This window comes from Petaurus breviceps, unplaced genomic scaffold, assembly GCF_028583685.1.
Source record: "Petaurus breviceps papuanus isolate PSGF00001 unplaced genomic scaffold, PetGlider_PUasm1.0 182, whole genome shotgun sequence".
Classification (NCBI taxonomy): domain Eukaryota; kingdom Metazoa; phylum Chordata; class Mammalia; order Diprotodontia; family Petauridae; genus Petaurus; species Petaurus breviceps.
In genome coordinates, this window is record NW_027185786.1 from 5,622,990 (window position 1) to 5,643,023 (window position 20,034).

Genomic DNA, 20,034 nt, shown 5'->3' on the forward strand with positions numbered 1-20,034 from the left:
TTTTGGATCTGAAGACAATTTTACACTAATTCTTCATCTGAAATCCTGGTTTAGGAATTACTAAGGGTCCCCAGCAAATTTGTTGACATAGCTGCAAGGTCCTCCTCAACCAAGCCAGTCAAATATTTGCCAAAGTGTCACAAGCTAGCCATGGGGCCATCTCCAGTCCTCCTGATCTATATCTTGCCACTGGACCCAGATGGCTCTAAAGGAGAAATTGAGGTTGGTGACTTTGCACAGTCCTCCCTCACTTAAATTCATTCCACTTATGACCTTCCTGATGCCAAGGTCCTCTTCGAAGGAAAAAAACAACCACCAGCTAGCCAAGCTAAAGGGTGCTATATGATATAATAGAAAGACCATTGAATTTGCAATTGGAGAAGTGGTCCCTATTGCCACCTCCACCACTAGCTAGCCTGAAGGATGCCCCTTCACTTCTCTGACATTCAGTTTCCCCATCTATACAATAAGACTTTTTTTTCTAAAAAAATTTTTCTTCCTTATAAATCTTGAGTCTCTTCAAATAGCCCTAATAGCAGGCAGAATATAACTTTAAAAAAATACATAATCAAGATACCTATTGTTTCTAACTCTGCTTTACATGGTTAATAAATGGTTAATTATCCCTTGCTCCTTATTTCTCTTTAGGTCTGTTTTAGTGAAGCAAGAAAATAGAAAGCCAGGATTAATCCCACAAGAAATAGAGGGTAGGGGAAAGGGAAGAGGAATCACTCAATGGATTTCTTTTATATTAGGATTAAAATTTGGAATTCACAGGGACTCTTGAGATCATCTAGTCTAATCCCCTCAACTGCCCAATGTTACACAGGTAATGAGTGTTGAGACGGGCTTCCTTGAATCCAGAACTCTAGTTCTTTCCGATGCACAGTGCTTCCTCTTTCTAGAATTATGTGAATTTGTCCTACTTGATGGTGGGCTCCATGAGGGTTATTTAACTATTGTTTCTCTCTCAGAACCTAGCCCAATGCTTTGCTCAAAGCAAGGACTTAATAAATGTTTGCTGTATTTGCAGATTATAGAAGGTATAATTACTCCCAAAGGTCTCTCTGATTTACCAGGATGAGAAGGATCCAAGTGTCCGGTTTGATGAAATAGAAGTATATAAACTCCAGTGTTCTCTTTTTAAAATGTTCTGAGTCAGACTCCCAGGCTGTTTCTTATTTAAGCCTTTTTCCTTGGATATTTAAAACAGAGCCTGACCTATTACAACATTATTGAGAATTCGCATTTGTAAATGGGTTCTAAAATCAATTTTTATCAGTTATCCTTTCTCCCCTCCCCCCCACCAACACACACACATACACATATACTCCTGGGATCTGGGTCAGCAGTTTGTCAATCCCATTTCACAGCCTGAGTGTGTGAGGAGAAGCCATTTACTCAAGATCAACAAGGAAGTTCAGAGGAAAAGGAAATGCCCCCAAATTCAGCTGTCACTTCTGTTTTCTTTCCCTTTGCACATAGCTCATCCACCATGTTCTCTGGTTCCCCAGCCCTTTTCCCCAAGATCTGTTTGGTCCCCAAAGGAAAACAAACCAAACCTTAATGGAGGATAGATATAAAATGCAAATAAACCAAACTTAACAACAAATACAGTGAAATGAGTCTAATATAGTAAGTTCATAAGGCCTCTGAGTTTCTCTAGATTTCAGTAGATGTCATATTACTGTGCTAAAAGTATCCCTCTCTGGATACTAATTTTAGGAACAGTTAGGGTTGTTGATAGGAGAAATTCCCAGACATAACCTTTATCCTGGTTGTTCCTTGGCCTGTTTTCTGATTTGGATTGTAACATTTTCCTTGGGGTCTAGGACTGGGTAAAGGGATACTGAGGATGGAAGGGGGTGGGGAAGCAACTTGTGGCAATTCAGAATGAAGCTTAGACTTGGCTTAACTGAAGATGACATTCTCTTTCCCCATTTCTCCCCAGAATAATGACTTTAGGGGGAAAAAAAGCTAAGGACCAGTTCTCCTTTTTTAGTTTCTTTCTTCAAATGATTGTTTATCTTGTACTTCCAACTTCTAGCTTAGTTACAGAACTGAGTTAGAAGAGATTGGAGATCATCCAAGTCAGCTTTCCATTTTAGAAATGAGGAAACTGAGGCTCAGAGTCATTTCCTGAAGATCACTCCGATGCCCTCACTGAAATTCAAACATGAACCTTAAGTGTTCTTGAATTGTAAGTATTTTGAGGAAATTTATACCAGGGAGATAGATATGTGACCCTTCTAGGCCTAGAGATTTTAAAAATATGTGAGAGGAAGAGATGAATGAAGAAAAAGGGGCTTAAGGATTCATAGACTTTTGAGCTGTAAGGGACACAAGTGGTGACGCAATTAGCTTAGGTCAAGAACCAAAGCTAGAACACAAATCTATCAAGTAATAAGCATTTTTAATATATTTTATTTTTCCCCAATTATCTGGGGTGGGGGTGGGGTTATAGTTAATATAATTTTGTACTTTTTCCAAGTTATGTGTTAAAACAATTTCCAACTTTTTTTTAAAGTTTTGAGTTCTGAATTCTTTCCTTCTTACTCCTGGGGATGCAGAATGTCTGGAAGTAGAGAGAGTACCTGACTTCAAAGACCTGAGTTCAAATCCAGCCACAGATACTTATTAGCTGTGTGACCCTGGGCAAGTTACTTAGTCCCTGAATTTGTTTTCTCATGTTATAAACATGCTCAACCTAGAAATAAACAATACTTATTTGAGAGCCAGGAAAGTTTTCATTATTTTTATTTTACATTCATTCTCTCCTGAAAAAAATGGGTAGTTTCTTCAAAAGACTACAGAGAATCAGACAAATGCAAGCCCTTTTATGCTGCTTCCATCAAAATTTCCTGCCTTGTTCCTCCCTTCAGAACTGGGATTGGTCCCAGCTCTTCTGGGTTACCATCTTTCTGACCTGCCCACTATACATATGTAGTCCTTAGTGTGTTCCCTCTGCCCAGTATGAGCTTCACACATCCCATGATCAGATAATGAGGCTTTAATTCTATGCATTTCTATGGGGTGTGTCAGTTACTACATATGAGGCTAGTTAAGCATGAGTATTAGTAAAGAATTGGTGACCATCCTTGAACCCTAGCCAGCTTAAGCCAGTTTTACCCAGGCCCCTTCCAAGGATAAACTTACAGATTTCTTCCAGCCATACGATGGGATAGGGTGCTCTACCCTTCCTCCCTTATCCTGATTTATACCTTCCTGCACATCCTATGCAACATCCACTTGTTGCTATAGAATTTGTGGAAACCAAACTCCTAGCATTTCTCACACTCATCAGTAAAATGAGAGTAATAATGGCAAAGTTGCCGTGAGGATCAAATGAGATAATATAAAGTGTTTTGCAAATCTCAAAGTGCTATTATTACTGAGGGATAAACTGTAGAGAATCAAAATAAAATGCAGTCCATGCCTTTGAGGAGCCTATATTTTATGAAGGAGGCAACATGTAGATATAGAAATATATACTGAATACAATGGGCAGCTAGGTGGCAGTGAATAGAGCACTGGGCCTGTATTCAAATCCATCCTTAAACACTAGCTTTTTGACCCTGGACAAGTCACTTTACCCTCTTTGCCTCAGTTACCTCAACTGTAAAATGAACTAAAGAAGGAAATAGCAAATCACTCCAGTATCTCCGACAAGAAAACCCTAAATGGAGTTACAAAGAGTCGGACGTGACTGAACAGCAACAAATTGAATGCATACAAAATTTATGCAAGGTCTTTTTGGGAGGAAGGGCACCAGCAACTTGAGTGTGATTTGGGTAATTTTCATGTAGCAGGACTACCTAAGTCAAGGGCCTTTCAGACCTACCTCACTTGATTTTAGAATGCAGTCTTTGATGGAAAAGCAGAAAAACATCCCAAAGAAGGAGGGGAAAGCACGTTAGATCATTTTGACTTTCCATCCCAAACTGCCTAACCTGAAAAGGAGGAAGAGGAGGGCAGGGGGCTAATGGGAGGGAAGAGGGACCACACAGAAAATACTAAGCATCCCCACCAGGAGGAGCTGTGAGGGCAGATTTTAGCAGGAGGGGTGTTTATCAAAGACCTTTCTGCATCAGAGTTGAAACAAGAGGAAGGTGAGGAGCCTGAAAATTCCCAGTGGATTTTGGAAACTCATTTCTCCACCTCCCCCTCCTTCCCCTAGCTCTTGCTACGAGACCGTTATGGCTCCTTATCTTCCTTAGTACAGTCGGCTTCCAGAGACCCTGACTGATCTTCAGTCATTTTTAGTCTCTGGGGAACAGTCTAACGTTCCATTGTACCTTGTATTTATTTGTGTATTGTATACAGTATACAAACATAGATGCATGTATATATACATTGTATTTACATGTGTATGTATACACTGTATTTTCACTGTATATACACTGTATCTACATATATACACTGTACATATGTGAACTAATATAAAGAATACACTGCATATATAAAATATGTGGCATAAATACAAAGTTAATGAATACAGCCGTGTATATGTGTGCACATAAGTATATATAACTAATACACACAACAGAGTTATTACATATTTATAGAGATTGTATGCGTGCATATACCACATGGTCAACTTGGAGCGTATACTGCATGCTTTTATATATCCTCTCACCCATTAGAATGGCTCACTGCAAGAAGGGATTATTTCACGTTCTTTGTACTTGCATCAGCGCACACAGAGAAGGGGCTTAATACATACTTGTTGGTTGATGGATCGTTGATATGGGTTGAAACTGATAAAGGAGTGCTCCCTCTTCCCTCTTCCATTACTTAGGGAAGATGCCTGGTGGTCCCCTTTGGGATGAGACCTGAGTTTGGTTTTGGGGGATTTTTTTTGATCCTTGCCCTGAAGGGTGAAAAGTGGTATGTCTGTATGATTTCACTATACACAGATCATGCGGAGGAAACCCTAGCCAGTGTCTGGGTGTCCTCGGCCCCTTGCGGCCCAGATCCGGGCAGTGAAGACTTCCGTAACCGCCCCCTCATCCCACCTTCTCCCTCGCCAGGTGGGGTGAGGGTACGACGCTCAGCGCAGGAGCTGTGGTTTGGGGGGGGTCGGAGGTCAGGGCCCGGCCGCGGCGGCAGCGGCGAAGGGGTTAAGCGTGGTGGGCGGGGCGGGGCGGGGCGGGGCCGGGAGGAGGAGGCGGGCCGCCGGGGCCGCGCCTGCGCTCTGCCGCCCTCTATTGTCTCCACAGCAGTGAGGAGCAGCAGGAGAGCGAGAGGAGCCCAGACCCCGGGAGCCGGAGCCGGAGCCGCCGGCTGAGCCGGAGCGCCCCCCGCAGCTGCCGACGCCCTGACAAAGAACGAGCCGCCCGCCCCGCCCGGAGCCGGAGCCCGAGCCGACGGGGCGCTCCCGCCCCAGCCGCCCGCCCGCCAGTCCGCCCCGGGCTCCGTCCATGGCCGCGGCGCCCCCGCGGCGGCGGCGGCGGCAGCAGCAGCAGCAACAGCAGCGGCGGCGGCGGCCCTGAGCAGGAGCCGGAGCTGCCGGGCCCCGCTTCTGGCCGCCGCCCCCGGTCTTCCGGAGCTCGGGGCGGGCGGGCGCGGGGCTGGACTGCGCCTGGCCCCGGGGCCCGGGCGACATGCGCTCGCCTCGCCGCGGCTTTAATCCTTAGTTTCTAGTCCCCGCCTCCTCCCGGGCACCCCCAGCTCGGCCCCGGCCTCCCTTTAAGCGCCCAGGACCCGCTCCGGCCGCGGGGAGGTGGGGGAGGGGGCGCTCTCTCTTTCTCGGGGGAGCGAGCCCCCCTGCAGCCTGTGGCTCGGCCGGGGATGGGGGGCAAGCAGAGCACGGCGGGCCGCTCCCGGGGCCCCTTCCCGGGCGTCTCCACGGATGACAGCGCCGTGCCCCCGCCGGGGGGGGCCCCCCACTTCGGGCACTACCGGGCCGGCGGCGGGGCCATGGGGCTGCGTAGCCGCTCCGTCAGCTCGGTGGCCGGCATGGGCATGGACCCCACCACTGCCGGAGGGGTGCCCTTCGGCCTCTACAGCGCGGCTGCCGCGCGGGGGGCCGGCGATGCCGAGAGGGCGCCGGGCGGCGGAGGCTCCGGGGCCGACTCCACGTATGCCCACGGCAATGGTTACCAGGAGACAGGTGGTAGTCACCATAGAGACGGGATGCTGTACCTGGGCTCCCGAGCATCGCTGGCAGATGCGCTCCCTCTGCACATCGCACCCAGGTGGTTCAGCTCTCACAGCGGTGAGTTACCCCGGGGCCCGGAGGCCTCCCGTTATGGCGATGGGGTGTGTGTGTGTCTGTCTGTCTGTGTGCCTGTGTACACAGGAGCCGGGCCAGTCTGCTCACCTGCGTGAAACTGGCAGCTTCAAGGGAGCACCATGCTTGGTGGACAGATCTTCCTAGGACAGGATTTGGGAACTGCCTGATTCTGAGTCCACTGTTTAGAGGCTAATGGAAATAGGAGGTAAACCTTGGACCAAAGGATTTTTGGTTTGGTTAAAGTGCAGATATAAAAAAGCCCCTGGGAGTTGAGCTATATATGTATAACCTGTTCACTTGTTGGATAGGCCTTCAACCCCAGTTTCTTCTTCTTGGTGTTAAAAATCCTTAGAGGAGAAGAGGTCTTCCCTTGTTTCCAGTAGGTCACCTTTAGTGGCTTCTTTCTGTCACTGCAGCATTAGTTGGGCCTGTCTACTATAGTCAGAAAGATGAGCCCAATTTGGTCTAGAAACAGTCTCCTAGAATAGCACCGTGTGTGTTGGGCAGGTGCATTTTAAATGGGGGCATTCTGTCCATCCATTTTGACACCCTGCTGAAAGCCTTGGGCTCAGTTCAGTTTCCTTTAGTATTTACTTAAAATGGATATGTGTCCCTTAGCATAGACAGGTGTAAACTGTACTTCAAGCCAGTAGGTTCTCCAACCAAAAAATCTTTTAGAACAGGGGTTCTTAAGCTTGGGGTTCACACACGTGTCCCTGAGGGATAGATTGGGGGAAGGCATTGTCTGGGAACTTGAATGGGAAAAATGCATCTTTATTTCATTATAATTGGTTTTCCTTCTAATTCTATGTATTTTATGCATTTAAAAACTTTATTCTGTGAAGGGATCCATAGGTTTACTGAACTGCCAAAGAGGTCCATGCCATTAAAAAAAGGTTAACCCCCTTCCTAGAGGATCTACAGAGTCTCTGTTTTCTTCACTTATGCTGCAGGAGGTTTGCTTGAGTCTTTTTCCCCTGTCCATAGATGAGTACTAACTGTGATTATTAGGAACCTACATTCTTTTGTGTTGGGGAAAAACTGTTAGATAATATTATATTGTACACATATGCATATAATGGAATGGGGAGGTGGGAATAAAAAAGGTGGGACTTTGAAAAGAGACTCTATAAACTAATTTTGCCAACATGATGAAAGGTCAGTAAGAGCTAGAAGTGGGGTTGCCAGCTGGCAGACTAACAAAGTCCTGGCTGGACTATAGGGAAAGAACAGGTCAGCCTCCTTACTCAGGATGAAACAGGAGGGCTTCTTGAGTGACTGTGGGGACCACCACTTGCTGGAGTATAGCTAATAAGTCTCACTTGAATTGAACTTCAATGGGGAGTTGAGTGAATTTGTAGATTATCTTGCACTCACTCTTTCTTTATCCCTGTCTTTCATGGAATTTTTCTCCCCTGGTTTTCCACTGTGGCTATTGTGAAATGAGGCCGACCTTTTTTCCTGAGAAAAGTATGGATTTCCTTTTACTGTTCTTCCGCTCTGGAGTTTGAAAAGAAAACCTAGGAATTCCAGTTAATTATACCGGGGAAGTAGTGACTGAAGTTGGGAAACAATTGAAATTATTTGCTGAACTCTGTTAACATTTTCTTGTCCCTAAATGTATTTCTGGGCCTCGTTGGAGAGAATATGAGCTGCATTATGTACCCTTGAGTGAGATGCTTAACATGAGAATCGGTGATATGTACCCTGAGTAGAATAAGCATCTCGAAGTGACCAGCAATTCTATATAAGTATCTGTGGTCTATGTATATGATCTAATGTTTTAATCTTTTTGAGAGGTTTAAAACATATTTTGGAGGGGATCTTTCTCTAGGGCCAGATGGATTCTCTTCCCCACCCCTTCCTAGCCTCCCAAAGAGTCCCTTTTTCACTAAAAAGAAATGTTTGTCTATATCCAGATATACTTATCTATCCTTCTTTGTTATAGTCCAGCTACCTTGTGTTGCTATTAAGTTCCCTGCTGGAGATGAGAACCTACAGTACGATGCCAAACTAGCAGACTCTCTGTGAAACCTTAGAGATTGAAAAAAGCTTTGACAATTGGAAGGTGTGACTTTTTCATTTAGTTATGGAGAGAACTCAGGGAGAGTAATAGGGAGAGTCATTGGACCATGGGGATAACAGTGGAGAATCACAGCATATCAGTCCTCTGTAGACTGATTTCTTTTGTTACATTAATTTTTCCAATAAAATCCCTTTGAAATGAACTTCTTGAACCTTTTTTTCTTTAAAAAGGCATTGTGTTTGTTTATTTATTTACTTCTTTAGAGATTAGGTTTCACCTCCTGGCACAGAGGAACAAGGATTTAGTGTGATATACCTCTCTTGTAAGAAGAGACGTGCCTGTACCCTTTGGAATGAGGCCTGAGCTTTCTTTTTAACCCTTGCCCTAGAAAAGTATAAAGGGCATGTATAACTTTGGAATTCATAGAAGACTAGAGGATGCTGCAACCCCTTAGTTATTGAAGAATAAACCAATTAGAATTCTACATGAACACAAATTTGCCAGCGTGCATCCATTGAAGTAGACTCAGTTATGGGAAGTTCTTTGAGGGGTACTAAAAGAATATGATACAGTAGTATAATAAGTAAAGTGTCATTTTTTCTTAGGAACTTTCATGGCAGAGCTGGCCTCTTAATCAGTAGACTCTGCTTTCATAGGAGTTAGAACTCGGAAGGACCTTTATAGACCATGATTTCCTGAACGGTTGGTTCAGAGACTAGCTATTCAGAAAGTGCTACTCAGTAATAATCCCATGAGTTGCAGACACTGCTTCACTATTAACCTTTTATTCCTGACTAATACTTGATGCTGTTGAGCTGGAGGCCTTGATTCTTGTGAGCCAGCACTATTTTTCTAAGAAAAACATGCGGATGTAGATATGAGGAAAAGGCAGAACTCACCTGGGTCCTAACGTGTTGGCTGCATTTTCCACATGCCATTGTAGAATGACTAGTCAATGAATGTTGTTGTTCAAACATCGTTGTCATATCTCTTGTGCACACGTACATACCGGGAAAATCCAAGCTATCCTCTCCTGTCGCCAAGCCTTGAGTCACCCACTTTAAGATTATGACAAGTCACCTTAAACTGCTAGAAGGCTAGCCTACAGATTTTATTTTCGAATTTATTTGATTGGAGAGAGCTCCTTAACTTACTAATTGAGAATCAAAAAGGTTTCATGTGTGCCTCACCAGAGGTGAAGAGATAATAACTTTTCAGATAGATTTTTAATATTAATAATAGCTAGCCATGGGGTGGCTAGGTGGCGCAGTGAATAGAGCACTGGCCCTGAAGTCAGGAGGACCTGAGTTCAAATCCGGCCTCAGTCACTTAACCCCCAAAAAACTAGCCGTGTGACCTTGGGCAAGTCACTTAACCCCAATTGCCCTACCTTCCCCCTCCAAAAAGCAAAAATAATAATAATAATAGCTAGCCTTTATATAGTGCTTTAAAATTTACAAAGTACTTTACAAATATTGTCCCATTTGATCTTCACAATTACCCTGCAAGGCAGGTACTGTTATCTCCATTTTATAGTTTTGGAAACTGAGGCAGAGGGTGACACAGCTAGTAAATATCTGAGATTGGATATAAATTCAGATTTTCCTTATTCCAAGCCCAGTGCTCTATCCATCATGTCATCTACCTGCTCCCAGGTCTCAGAAGAAATGAACGCCTTTGACCAGAAAAATTTTCATAAACTCCTTGAGGGGAAAGGGACAGAAACTGGACTTGCAGTTTAATTATTATGGGGTATTTACCTAGTGAGGAAACTTTATCAATGCAGGTCTGCAACTTCTCTATACCTTGGAATCTTTAGAGAATTGCCTAAAACCCTGGGAGTAAGTTGCCCAGCCAGTGTCACACTGGCAGGGTGTATCCAAGGCAGGACTTGGACCCAGGACCTCTGGGCTCCAAGGACAGTGTTCCACTGTGCTATGCTGCTTCTACAATTTATGGTTCATCAGAGGATAAAATGGATAGGGAGAAGGTGCCATGGTGGCAGATTTTGGTACTCAATTTAAAAATTCCTGTTCCTCACAGATGAAGAGTTAATTTCCTGAAGTAGAAGAGACTATTCCCCATTAGAGTCAGAAAGGCGTTGCAGGAAATAAGGATTTATGTTAGCCAGACTATTAATGGGTTTGTTTTTGTGAAGTGTATACATTTTCAGATTAAACAAAGACTAGTCAGAAATACGGTATGACTAATATTCTGGGCCAGGCCACTGTTTTAACTGAAGAGCTTTATAATTATAATTTACTTAGGAAAAATGAACAAGCTTTGTATTAGAGAGAGGGAAGAAATAAGCATTTCTATCGTGCTTACTATGTGCCAGGTGCTTTACAAATATGTGATCCTCACAGTAAGTCTGCAGGGTAGGTGCTGTTGTTATCCCCATTATACAGATAAGGAAACTGGGGCAGACAGAAATTAAGTGACTTGATCAGGATTATACAGATAGGAAGTGTCTGAGGTTAAATTCAGATCTTCCTGGCTCCAGGTCCTCTGTGCCATGCAGCTGCCTTCTGTGTATTATTTAAGGAAGTTATATTAGAAATTGAAATTTTAGTGAATTAAATTGTGAAGCTACATCTGAGTTGGAATGTTTCCATATTGGAAATAACCCCTCTCCCTGCGTTCTTTAATCTGGTTTCTGGTAGTGACCCTTCATGAAATCTTTCTCCTGATACAAGACATTATGGGCAGATGATAAAAAACCCTGGACTTAGAAGGAGAGATGTGGGTTTGAATCCCACCTTTGTGTGATCATGAGGAAGTCGTCAGTTAGCATTGCATAAGCCACAGCATTCTCATCTGTTTTATGAAATGAGGATAATAGCAGTTGAAGCCTTGGATGTAAAACCTTAGATTATTCCTGCCAACACTTGAGATTTTATTGATGGGTTATTGGCCTTGTATTCTTGATGCCTTGAAGAAAGACTATAAAATGGGTAAGACAGTCTTCGGGTACCTCAGTAGAAGCAGAGCTTTTGAGTTCCTCCTGAAAAACTTTGCCATTGACTTGACTGGAGGCTCTCAGTTATAAGGAGTTCTCTGGAGGACCTGTAATGGGGGAGGGAAGGAGTAGCTTTCTGAAGGGTAAAGGTCATGAAAAGCTGGCCTCTACTTGGCATCAGAAGAGCTGGGCTTGAGACCTGTCTCTTCTGCCTTTTGAGCTCTGGCATCTCTAGAGAATGGGTATGCTTGCATTCCCAACCTCACAGGGCAGTTGTGAAAAATGATGGAACACTTTAAAAGCACCACATAAAGCTCAGCTGTTGTCAGTAACAGAGATAGGCCCAGGATGGCTAGAGTAGCCATTTCAGGGGGAAAAAATAGATTCCCCATCCTCACACAGCAGCTTCTCCTACATAGGAGGCTAATTCTTGGATCCCAAAATTTAGGTTCCTGGCCATGAGCAGAACTCGGGATCTTGTCTGGATAAAATGGTCAGAGGGAGATGGGGTTTCTGGGGTTTCAGGTAGGAATGAATGATCCAAATACTAACTCAGAATTATATTAGTTAAAAATGTTCCCTCCAAAGTGCACATTTTCCTGTCTTTCTGAATTAAACAAGAAACTGAGGCCAGTTCATTTCTAGGCTGACAAGCCTTAAGACCTCACCAAAGTTGAATTGTCGACTGTGGCCTCAAACTAAGTAAGATCTGGATTCATTGAATCTCCATAAATAGATCTGCAGTTAGATGGGAACCTTGACAGCTTGTCCCTGACCTTAGCCCAGCTAAGGTAGTGGTAGATAGGACTTCAACAGGCCAGGCTGAGGACTTTCCAGGGTTCTACTAATAGATCAGGAGAAAATCTGGAAGTTTTTGCAACTTAGTGGTTTTTCTAACTCTTGAAGAGGAAGCACCAGATACTTTTGTAGGTTCATTTTGTGGCATTATTTTTAAAAGTCTTATTTAATGGTCAGACATTACCCATGTGGGGTCCAACTTAATACTTGTTACCAAAGAGTGTTGCTTGTTTTGGGTTGTTTTTATTTTGAAAGGAAGGAAACAGACCAGTTTTCTCATAAAGCCAGCCCTAGACTAATATGTACCCTGGGAATTGATGTCACTGAACAGAAGGTAACAATGGAAATATCCCCTTTGCTTCTGTACTTATCTCCCTCCTGATCTGTCTTATGAGTCACAGCAGCCTCTTTGGCTGCCAGGGCTGCAGAAGGGCTTGCCATGTTATATCCTGCCTCATGTATCCTCAGCTATGTAGCTAGACAAGCCTAGATCCCAGATAGCTCTTAACTTTGAGGCAGAATACATATCTTTTTTTTTTTTTCAGATTTGAACTAGCAATTGGAATAAGTTGGCTTTTTGTTGTTTTGTGTGGGTGGTTTTTTTTTGGAGGCCTCTTGAAAGAACATGTCTATAAGGGAAGGTGATTATCTCAATGTTGTTCCTTCCCAACTCCCAAAAGTCAATCTGAGTATTGTGATTTGTTGCTGAACAAAGTGATTTCTTTACAGATTACCTCTGACTTGGGCAAACTTTGAAGTCACTTGTCCACCTCCTTACTTTACCATTTTGGAGAGCTTGGTTAGAAAACACTTAGTTCCAGTTGGTGGGACATTCCACCTTTTGCCTTCTTAGGGTTTGTGGTTGTTGTTCATTTTCTCTCTTTGTACCTTTGATTCTTCTCTGAAAGTTATGGTTAAGTTTGTTAGTGACCTAGGTCCCTGTGGTTTGGGTATTACATTTAAAAGGTCTTTCTAGAGGCTGTTTGTATTTGTTCTCGTGCTATTGTCCCTAACCCTTTCTCAGATGAAAGAGTTACTCCAGGGCAGGTGGTTTAATTTCTGTGGTTCTCCAAGTAGATCAGGAATACTGGAGTTGCCCTATGACTAAATAGATAGTAAGTGTAATTGGCTTCAGCCCCTGTCAGCTGCATGCTGGATCCCTCCTTTTCCTGACAAGATAACCCAGAAGCCCACTGCACTCCGAGCCTTCTTGATGGGGGACCAATCTCCCTGTCCCTTTCCAAGGCACTGGGAGACATTCAGATTCACCTTGCTGCTTTCCTACCAGAACCTAAGCTTTTTTTCCACCTGCCATGACCTGAACCTTTATGGATGGTCTTCTCCAGTCGGATGTGTTTGAAGACTGTCTCTTTTGTCTCTTTTATCCTCAGCTCTCAGCACAGTACACGGCACATGTAAGTGTTGCTCTTTTGTGCTATTCCTTAATTAGCGCTACTTAAAGCTCTTCTTAACTGTGCGTCATCGATTTCTTATGGTGTCCTCTCTGTTTTAGTAAGTACTCCTGAAGTCCCAAAGAGATGAGAACAGAAACCAAGTTCTTTGTCTTCAGCCAGCCCAAAATTGTATCTGTCATCATGACCAACTGCCTCCCTGATTCTTGGGTGACCTTCCCCATTTGTTCCTATATCAAATAACCTGTGTCTCCTTGGGTATATGTAAAACCTCCCAAGCATTTCTTTAGGACAAGATAGAAAATATATATATATATTCACTCCAGCAATCAAGCATATATTTAGAGACCCTGAATCACAGAATCAGAAGGGACTTCCAAGGCCATTTAGTCCAACTCACACCTCAACAATTATAATGCCCTCTAAAATGGACCCAACAAGATCCAGCCTTTACTTAGCGAGCGAGAACCCATGACTTGCTGGGGCAATCCCCCCCATTTTTTAGTAACTCTTATTGTTGGGAAATTTTCCCTTACATTAAGCTTCAATTTCCTTTTTGAAACTTCTACCCTTTGCTTGCTGTTCTGTTCTTTGAGACCAACTAGAGCAAGCGTTCCACATGACAGCCCTTCCAACACTTGACAGCTATCATGTGTCTCCTTAGTCTTCTGTTTTCCGTGCTAAACATCATCAGTTTCTTCAGCCTCTCCTTATGAGCCCAAGGACTTCCCTGGTCCATGCTGGTTGCCTTCCTTTGGGTGCCTCCAACTCCAACCTCCTAAGATGTGGTACTCGGAACTGAGTGCAGGGACCCAAGTACAGCCTGGCCAGAGCAGCCAAGAGGGAGGCTGTACTCCTTTCATCCTGATTCTGCACCTTCGTAAGGTCACCTAGGAGGCACTTAGCTTTGGAGCTGCCAAAGTACAGTTGACTTGAATGGAGCTTGTAATCACTAAACTTCTTCAGATAAAATGCTGTCTAGCTACACCTCCCCCAGCTTGTAGTTTTGGAGTTGATTTTTGGAACCCACAAATAAATCTTTAGAGAACATTTATGGGACCAGTGTTCCATAGTCACTCAGTAAACATTTATTAAGTTCCTGTTACGTGCCAAGGCCTGTGCTAAATGCCTGGGATATAAATATAAAAAAGAAACACAATCAACACCTCCCACCCTGAGAGCTTATATTCTAATGGGGAAAGACAATACACAGAAAGAAGCTGAAAGGGTACAGGGCGGGGCAGTGGGGAAGATATTGTCATTGGGGGAGTGAGGGTGGCATAATAGACAAGTCCAGAGGAGTGGATCAGGCTTGAAGATGAAGAGGTGGCTGGCCTGGGGAACCCTCCTCAACTGGAGGTTTTGGGGAAGAGCTTTTTACTCTTCCCTCCAATCAGGGGCCCCAATGGCATAGACTCCTGTTGAGGTGTGATACCAAGACTGTTATGATCTTGCCCAATCACGAGGGTCCTGAAGATACAATGAGATGTCCAAAAGAGTGCAGCTGGGTGGGAAATGAAGAAGTTGGAGTGGTGAAATTGCCATGTAACACAACTAGATTTGCCAACTGACCCTGGGTTCAAATTCCAACTCTGTCACCACCTGTGTAACCCTTGACCAGTCATTTAAACCTCTCTGGGTCTGTTTCCTCATCTGAAAAATGAAGGGGTTGGACTGATGCCCCTTTGAGCACTAAATCTTTGATCTTATGAGTTCTAGTTGGCTTCCTTTTTTTCTTTAGCAGATCTCATGGTTGTAGGCCCACAACTTAAGGGGTCTACTTCACCCATAGGAAAATAGAATTGCTAGATTTGAAATTGGAAGGGACTTTAAAAGTCATATAAAAATTTTACTTTTTGTAGAGGAGGAAACTGAGGCCCAAATAAGGTATTATGACTTGCCCTACAGGGTCACATACATGTAGTGTGGCTTATTTTTATTAAGTTATCAGCATCATAAATTAATTAGCACATTAATATTATGCTTTGTCTTCTGGAGATTTGGGTTTAGTGAGAAAAGTTTTGGGGTTGGCTGAAACTTGACAAAGTCAAACAGCTCTGAGCAGTTGTCAGCTGTCTTTTCCCTAGCCTTTCTCTGACTTAAAGTTGGGATGCTAAGCCCTGGTAGCTGTACATACGAAAGGGAAACTGAAAAAGCATGAGGATGGGCAAGGTGAAGAACAAATATGGCCTTCAGCTTCAGATAGAAAAGTGAAAGGTCATAGACTCCCAGTTCTTTGTCCTATAGAAACCCTAGAAAATAGCTGCAGGTTAGATTAATGGTAAAACCAAAAGAGGGGAGGCTAGGTGGCACAAAGAATAGAACACAGGCCCTGGAATCAGGAGGTCCTTCGTTCAAATACAGCCTCAGGTACTTAACACTTAACTAGCTTGGGCGAGTCACTTAACCCCAATTGCCCTGCCTTCCCCCCTCCAAAAAAAAGAAAACCAAAAGATTAGAAACAAGTACCACCACCCAGTTGAGAGCAGTCCAGAGGTCTCACCAGGCAAGTCAGCTCTTAGCACAGATCTAATACAGGTAAACAGCTGGTGGCAGAGGGAGAAGTCATGCTGGACTCTACAGTGTGGACTCCTATGAATGAATGGACCTGGAGTCAGGCAGCCTACACTCAGAGCAAGCCGTCTGTAGCTCCAATAACGAGGGACCTGAAGCCAGATCCCAACTATGCTTTTTCAGAGCAGAACAGAAGCAGGTACATACAGAAATCATCTCCATAGATCCCTGAGCAGGAAGACAGAGCCTGGATGTACACTTGAAGGGAGTCAATGCAGGAGACAGAGCCAATTCAGTGCCTCAATACCAGTATCAAGAAGAAAGCAGGAAACTAATTTGACCTCCAGAATCCTGGAACCTGGAAGGGACACAGGAGACAGAATCAGCTTTTAATTAGGGATTGTGCAAGACATAGAAGAATCTACCCAAGGCCAGTGCTTGCAATGGACCAGAAAGAGACTAGGGCCCGACACCAGCCACCATATTGAGATTGGCAATTGTAACCTTTATTCAGATTACAGAGGGAACAGGACTAAATAAGGCCTACCCAAAACAAAAAAAGAGGGAATTCTCCTAAACAAAAACACAGTCCAGTAACTGACTCTGAAAATAAGAGTAGATGGGGGAAAATACACAATGAAAAACTATTTTGAATTAACATGAAATACACAAGGTAAACCCAGAAAAGAGTAACCTCACAACAGTTATAAACCTGATAAAAAGGAATAAACTAATGTAGAAAGGAGGAAGAAAGGGATGGAATTTCTATTTCTTACAGTTGAGGTGCATGAGGAATATTCAAGCATGGAAGAAGGGATGAACAGAGCAAGCATTGGTGAACCTCACTCTTATCAGAAATAGATGAAGAAAGGTTAGCCATATATCAACATCAGCATGAAAAGATAATCAGACTCAGCAGGGAAGCAAACAGGGATAGTGTGTGTGTGTATGTGTCTGTGTGTGTATCTGTGTTAAGAGGGAGTGTAATTATGGGGGAGGGAATAGCTATAAACACTCTGTGGTGCTCAAGGGGAGGTTAAAGTAGAAAAAGAGGAAAGCAAAGAGCTAGAATTTAAGGAAGTGAGCACCATCGCTTCGGAAGCGGCTATACAAATTGTGGTATAGGAATAAAATGTTGTTATGCCAGCTAGAATAAATGACAGATGATTTCAGAGACTCTTAGGTAGTATGAGCTGATGCAGAGTGAAGTGAGCAAAACCAAGAGAACCTTTTATACAAGGAAAACATTGTAAAGAAAACAACTTCAAAAGACTTGAGAGTACCCCCCCAAAAAGAAAGAAAAATAAAAGATGGCTATTGAAGCATTTTTTTAACGCACTGAAGGGAACAGAAAGAAGCATAATTAAGCAGAACAGTTTTGAAAGTGTAAAATTAATACTTTTTAAAAGCAGAACTATGAAATGGAGAATTCATAGTTTTGTATACTTTTGTGTGTGTGTATATATATGTACATATATATGTATCTTCCTTTTGTGTGTTTTCTGTGTATATGAAAATGGTTTTTTTTTAGTTTTAGGTTTAGAATAAAAAATAGAATTAAAAAAACCCCTAGAAGATAGCACACCTTATCCAAGTAGTTGTCTCTCTTAAAAAATAGAAAGGGCCAAAGAGTGAACCCATGAGACAAGAAATATCAGAACAAAGTCACAAGATTGAAAGTATCAACTATGAAAAACAAGTGACCTAGAAAACAGGTCTAGGAGAGATAATTTAAGCATCATCAGACTCCTTGAAAACTATGACCAAAGGAAAAACTGGACAGCACATTTCAAGAGATCCCCAAAGAAAACAGTCCAACTTTATTAGAACCAGAGGGCAAGATGAAGAAAAAAATCCATCAGTTAACTCTTGAAAGGAAGAATGTGCTCAGATACTCTACTTGGTCAGTCTTTATGTCAGCAGAAAGTATATAAGACTGACTTCAAAAAGTCATGTCCTTTCAAAATGCTCTAGCTTTCTGTTTTCCACTTTTGTGAAAGGATTGTATAATATCCATTCTCATTTCAACCTGTGGAAGAGATCGCAAAAGTTTTCCAATACATTTGTCATGTATAAAAATGCTATTAAAAAGCTTTCTGGCATAGTACTCAAGGATTCATTGCTTTGTGGTCCCTGTTTCCCTGAATTAAGACCCTGAAGTAGGCAAACTGCTCTCAGTTTGATTGGAGTCAATCAAGCCTCTTCTTCCTGTCATGTTCTACAATATTTTGGAAATATTCAGTAGCTCTTGCCGTATGTACTCATTGCTGTGTGTACTCATTGGTCCAATATGCACTCAAAATTAAAACATTTTTATTTTCCTTTCAAACTTGCCTGGATAAAGGTGTTGAAACATAATTCTGTGGATACCCTGAAGAAATTTTTAAAAGGGGAAAAAATCTTGACTGCTTACCAGAATTTGGGATTTTGTCCCAAGTTAAAAGTAATGGGTCAGTAAGTAGCTTATATTTGGGAACAGTTTTTTTGCAGCATTGTGTACAGGGACAAGGAAGGAAATCTGACTTTCCAGGGCACAAAAATGTTTCCGGTGTTATAATCTGAGTCTCCCATGTATTCTAACAGCAAACTTTTCTTAGTGCCTGTGGTAACTAATTGCTTTAGAGCCTCTGATGGGTTGAGATGGTGAGAAGTGAGTAGAACTGGTTGTTGTATTTTCTTTTAGCGTCCTTTACAAGGGGTGTTTCCTGTTAATGCTTCTAGTACTTTCAATCTTTAAAACTTCAAAATAGTCCTTGTTTTTTCCTTTATAGTACACTGGAATGGCACTTACCCGTCCATTTGGGGCTAGAGGGAAGAATAAGGCCAGAAAGTCAAATACCTATTTCATCATTATCCTAGGAGTAATTTTTACAACTAGCATACAACACTTTTTTTATTTTTAATTTGACCTGACCTTTTGTTCCATGGCCTCACTTTTATGTTCCTTTGCCCTAGAATAATGTTTTAATGAATTAATTGCTTCCCTGAGTTCTGTAGTGACACCACAGGCCCCAGTGGTGGTTATCCTTGCTGTTCATCGAGCACAATCCCATTTGCTCTCTTGCTGGTTGAATTCAGGACTTGGTGTCAGCATAGAAAGCCCCAGAGTTCTAGCATGACACAGCATTTGGTTATGCTCCGCTGCTCTCTATGTCTCCATCACCAGAGAAGGCTCTTCCCTCCACCCCCAATCTCATGCTCAGATTCCACCCTTAACAACAAAACATTCCCTTGGTGATGTTGCTTCTTCAAGAAGGAGAGTCTGATTTTGCACTTGCCTTGTATAGCAGACAAATGGATTTTTCTGTAGAGGTATCCAAAAGTTTTCCATAGTTAATTCAACCTTAAAGTTTATTTCTCTGCCCATTTCCCAAAGTGCTTATAGTTCTACTTCAGAGGTGGGTTCTCATAATTTAGTTATCCAAGTTCTTAGAAGACTTAATTCATACTACTTTATTTGGGGGAGGAGGAGGGGGAATGGTGGTGTGAAGAACCAAGTGCAGTTAATTAAAATCCTTGAACTTGTCAGATATTTGTGCCAAATGTGTCCATTGTTGTATAGCTACCAAATAGACATATTTGAAGACAGAAATAATTCTTTTAGCTATAATGCTTGCAGTTTGTATGAAAAAAAATTTTCCTCTAAACTCATTACAGCTTGTTCCTCTCTTAGCATTTATCACATATATTAATTTGTATATACTTACTTCCCTTATCAACTAGAAAGTTCCTAGAGGGTAGGGGACTCTGTCTTAGAAACTGTAACCTAACAGCTTACAAATAGTTGCATAATATAAATATTTATTGTATTGAATGACAGCATTACTATAAAATACCTTTTGTCTAAGAGTTTAACGTACTTTTAAGAAAAAAAGTTGATTCATCTATGACATAGGCAATAGAAATTTCAATATATCCATTTTGTAAATAGAGCACTTGAGTAGTACACAGGCAGCACATAGCCAGTGAACCCAAGTAAGAACTTATCCCCTGTTTTAATAAACTAATCTCAAAGTGTTGGTATTTGAGTGAAATGGGTTTTTTGTTTTGCTTCTGTGCCTTAAGGGCAAATTGATTTCCCTGGCTTGAA

The 20,034-nt window shown here is 42.6% G+C and overlaps 1 protein-coding gene across 3 annotated transcripts in view; it reads left to right on the forward strand.

Moving 5' to 3' along the window:
- The first annotated feature begins 5,561 nt into the window (after window positions 1–5,561).
- The window catches only part of ZNRF1 (zinc and ring finger 1), a 93,668-nt gene continuing 79,195 nt past the window's right edge, over window positions 5,562–20,034 (forward strand). Inside the window, exon 1 of one of the 3 annotated variants that reach the window (XM_069087673.1) lies at window positions 5,562–6,217. In XM_069087673.1, coding sequence (XP_068943774.1) covers window positions 5,791–6,217 — 427 coding nt within the window. In that variant the 5' untranslated portion in view covers window positions 5,562–5,790. The remainder of the gene's footprint in view (window positions 6,218–20,034) is intronic. The other 2 variants (XM_069087672.1, XM_069087671.1) reach the window with 2 other exon arrangements.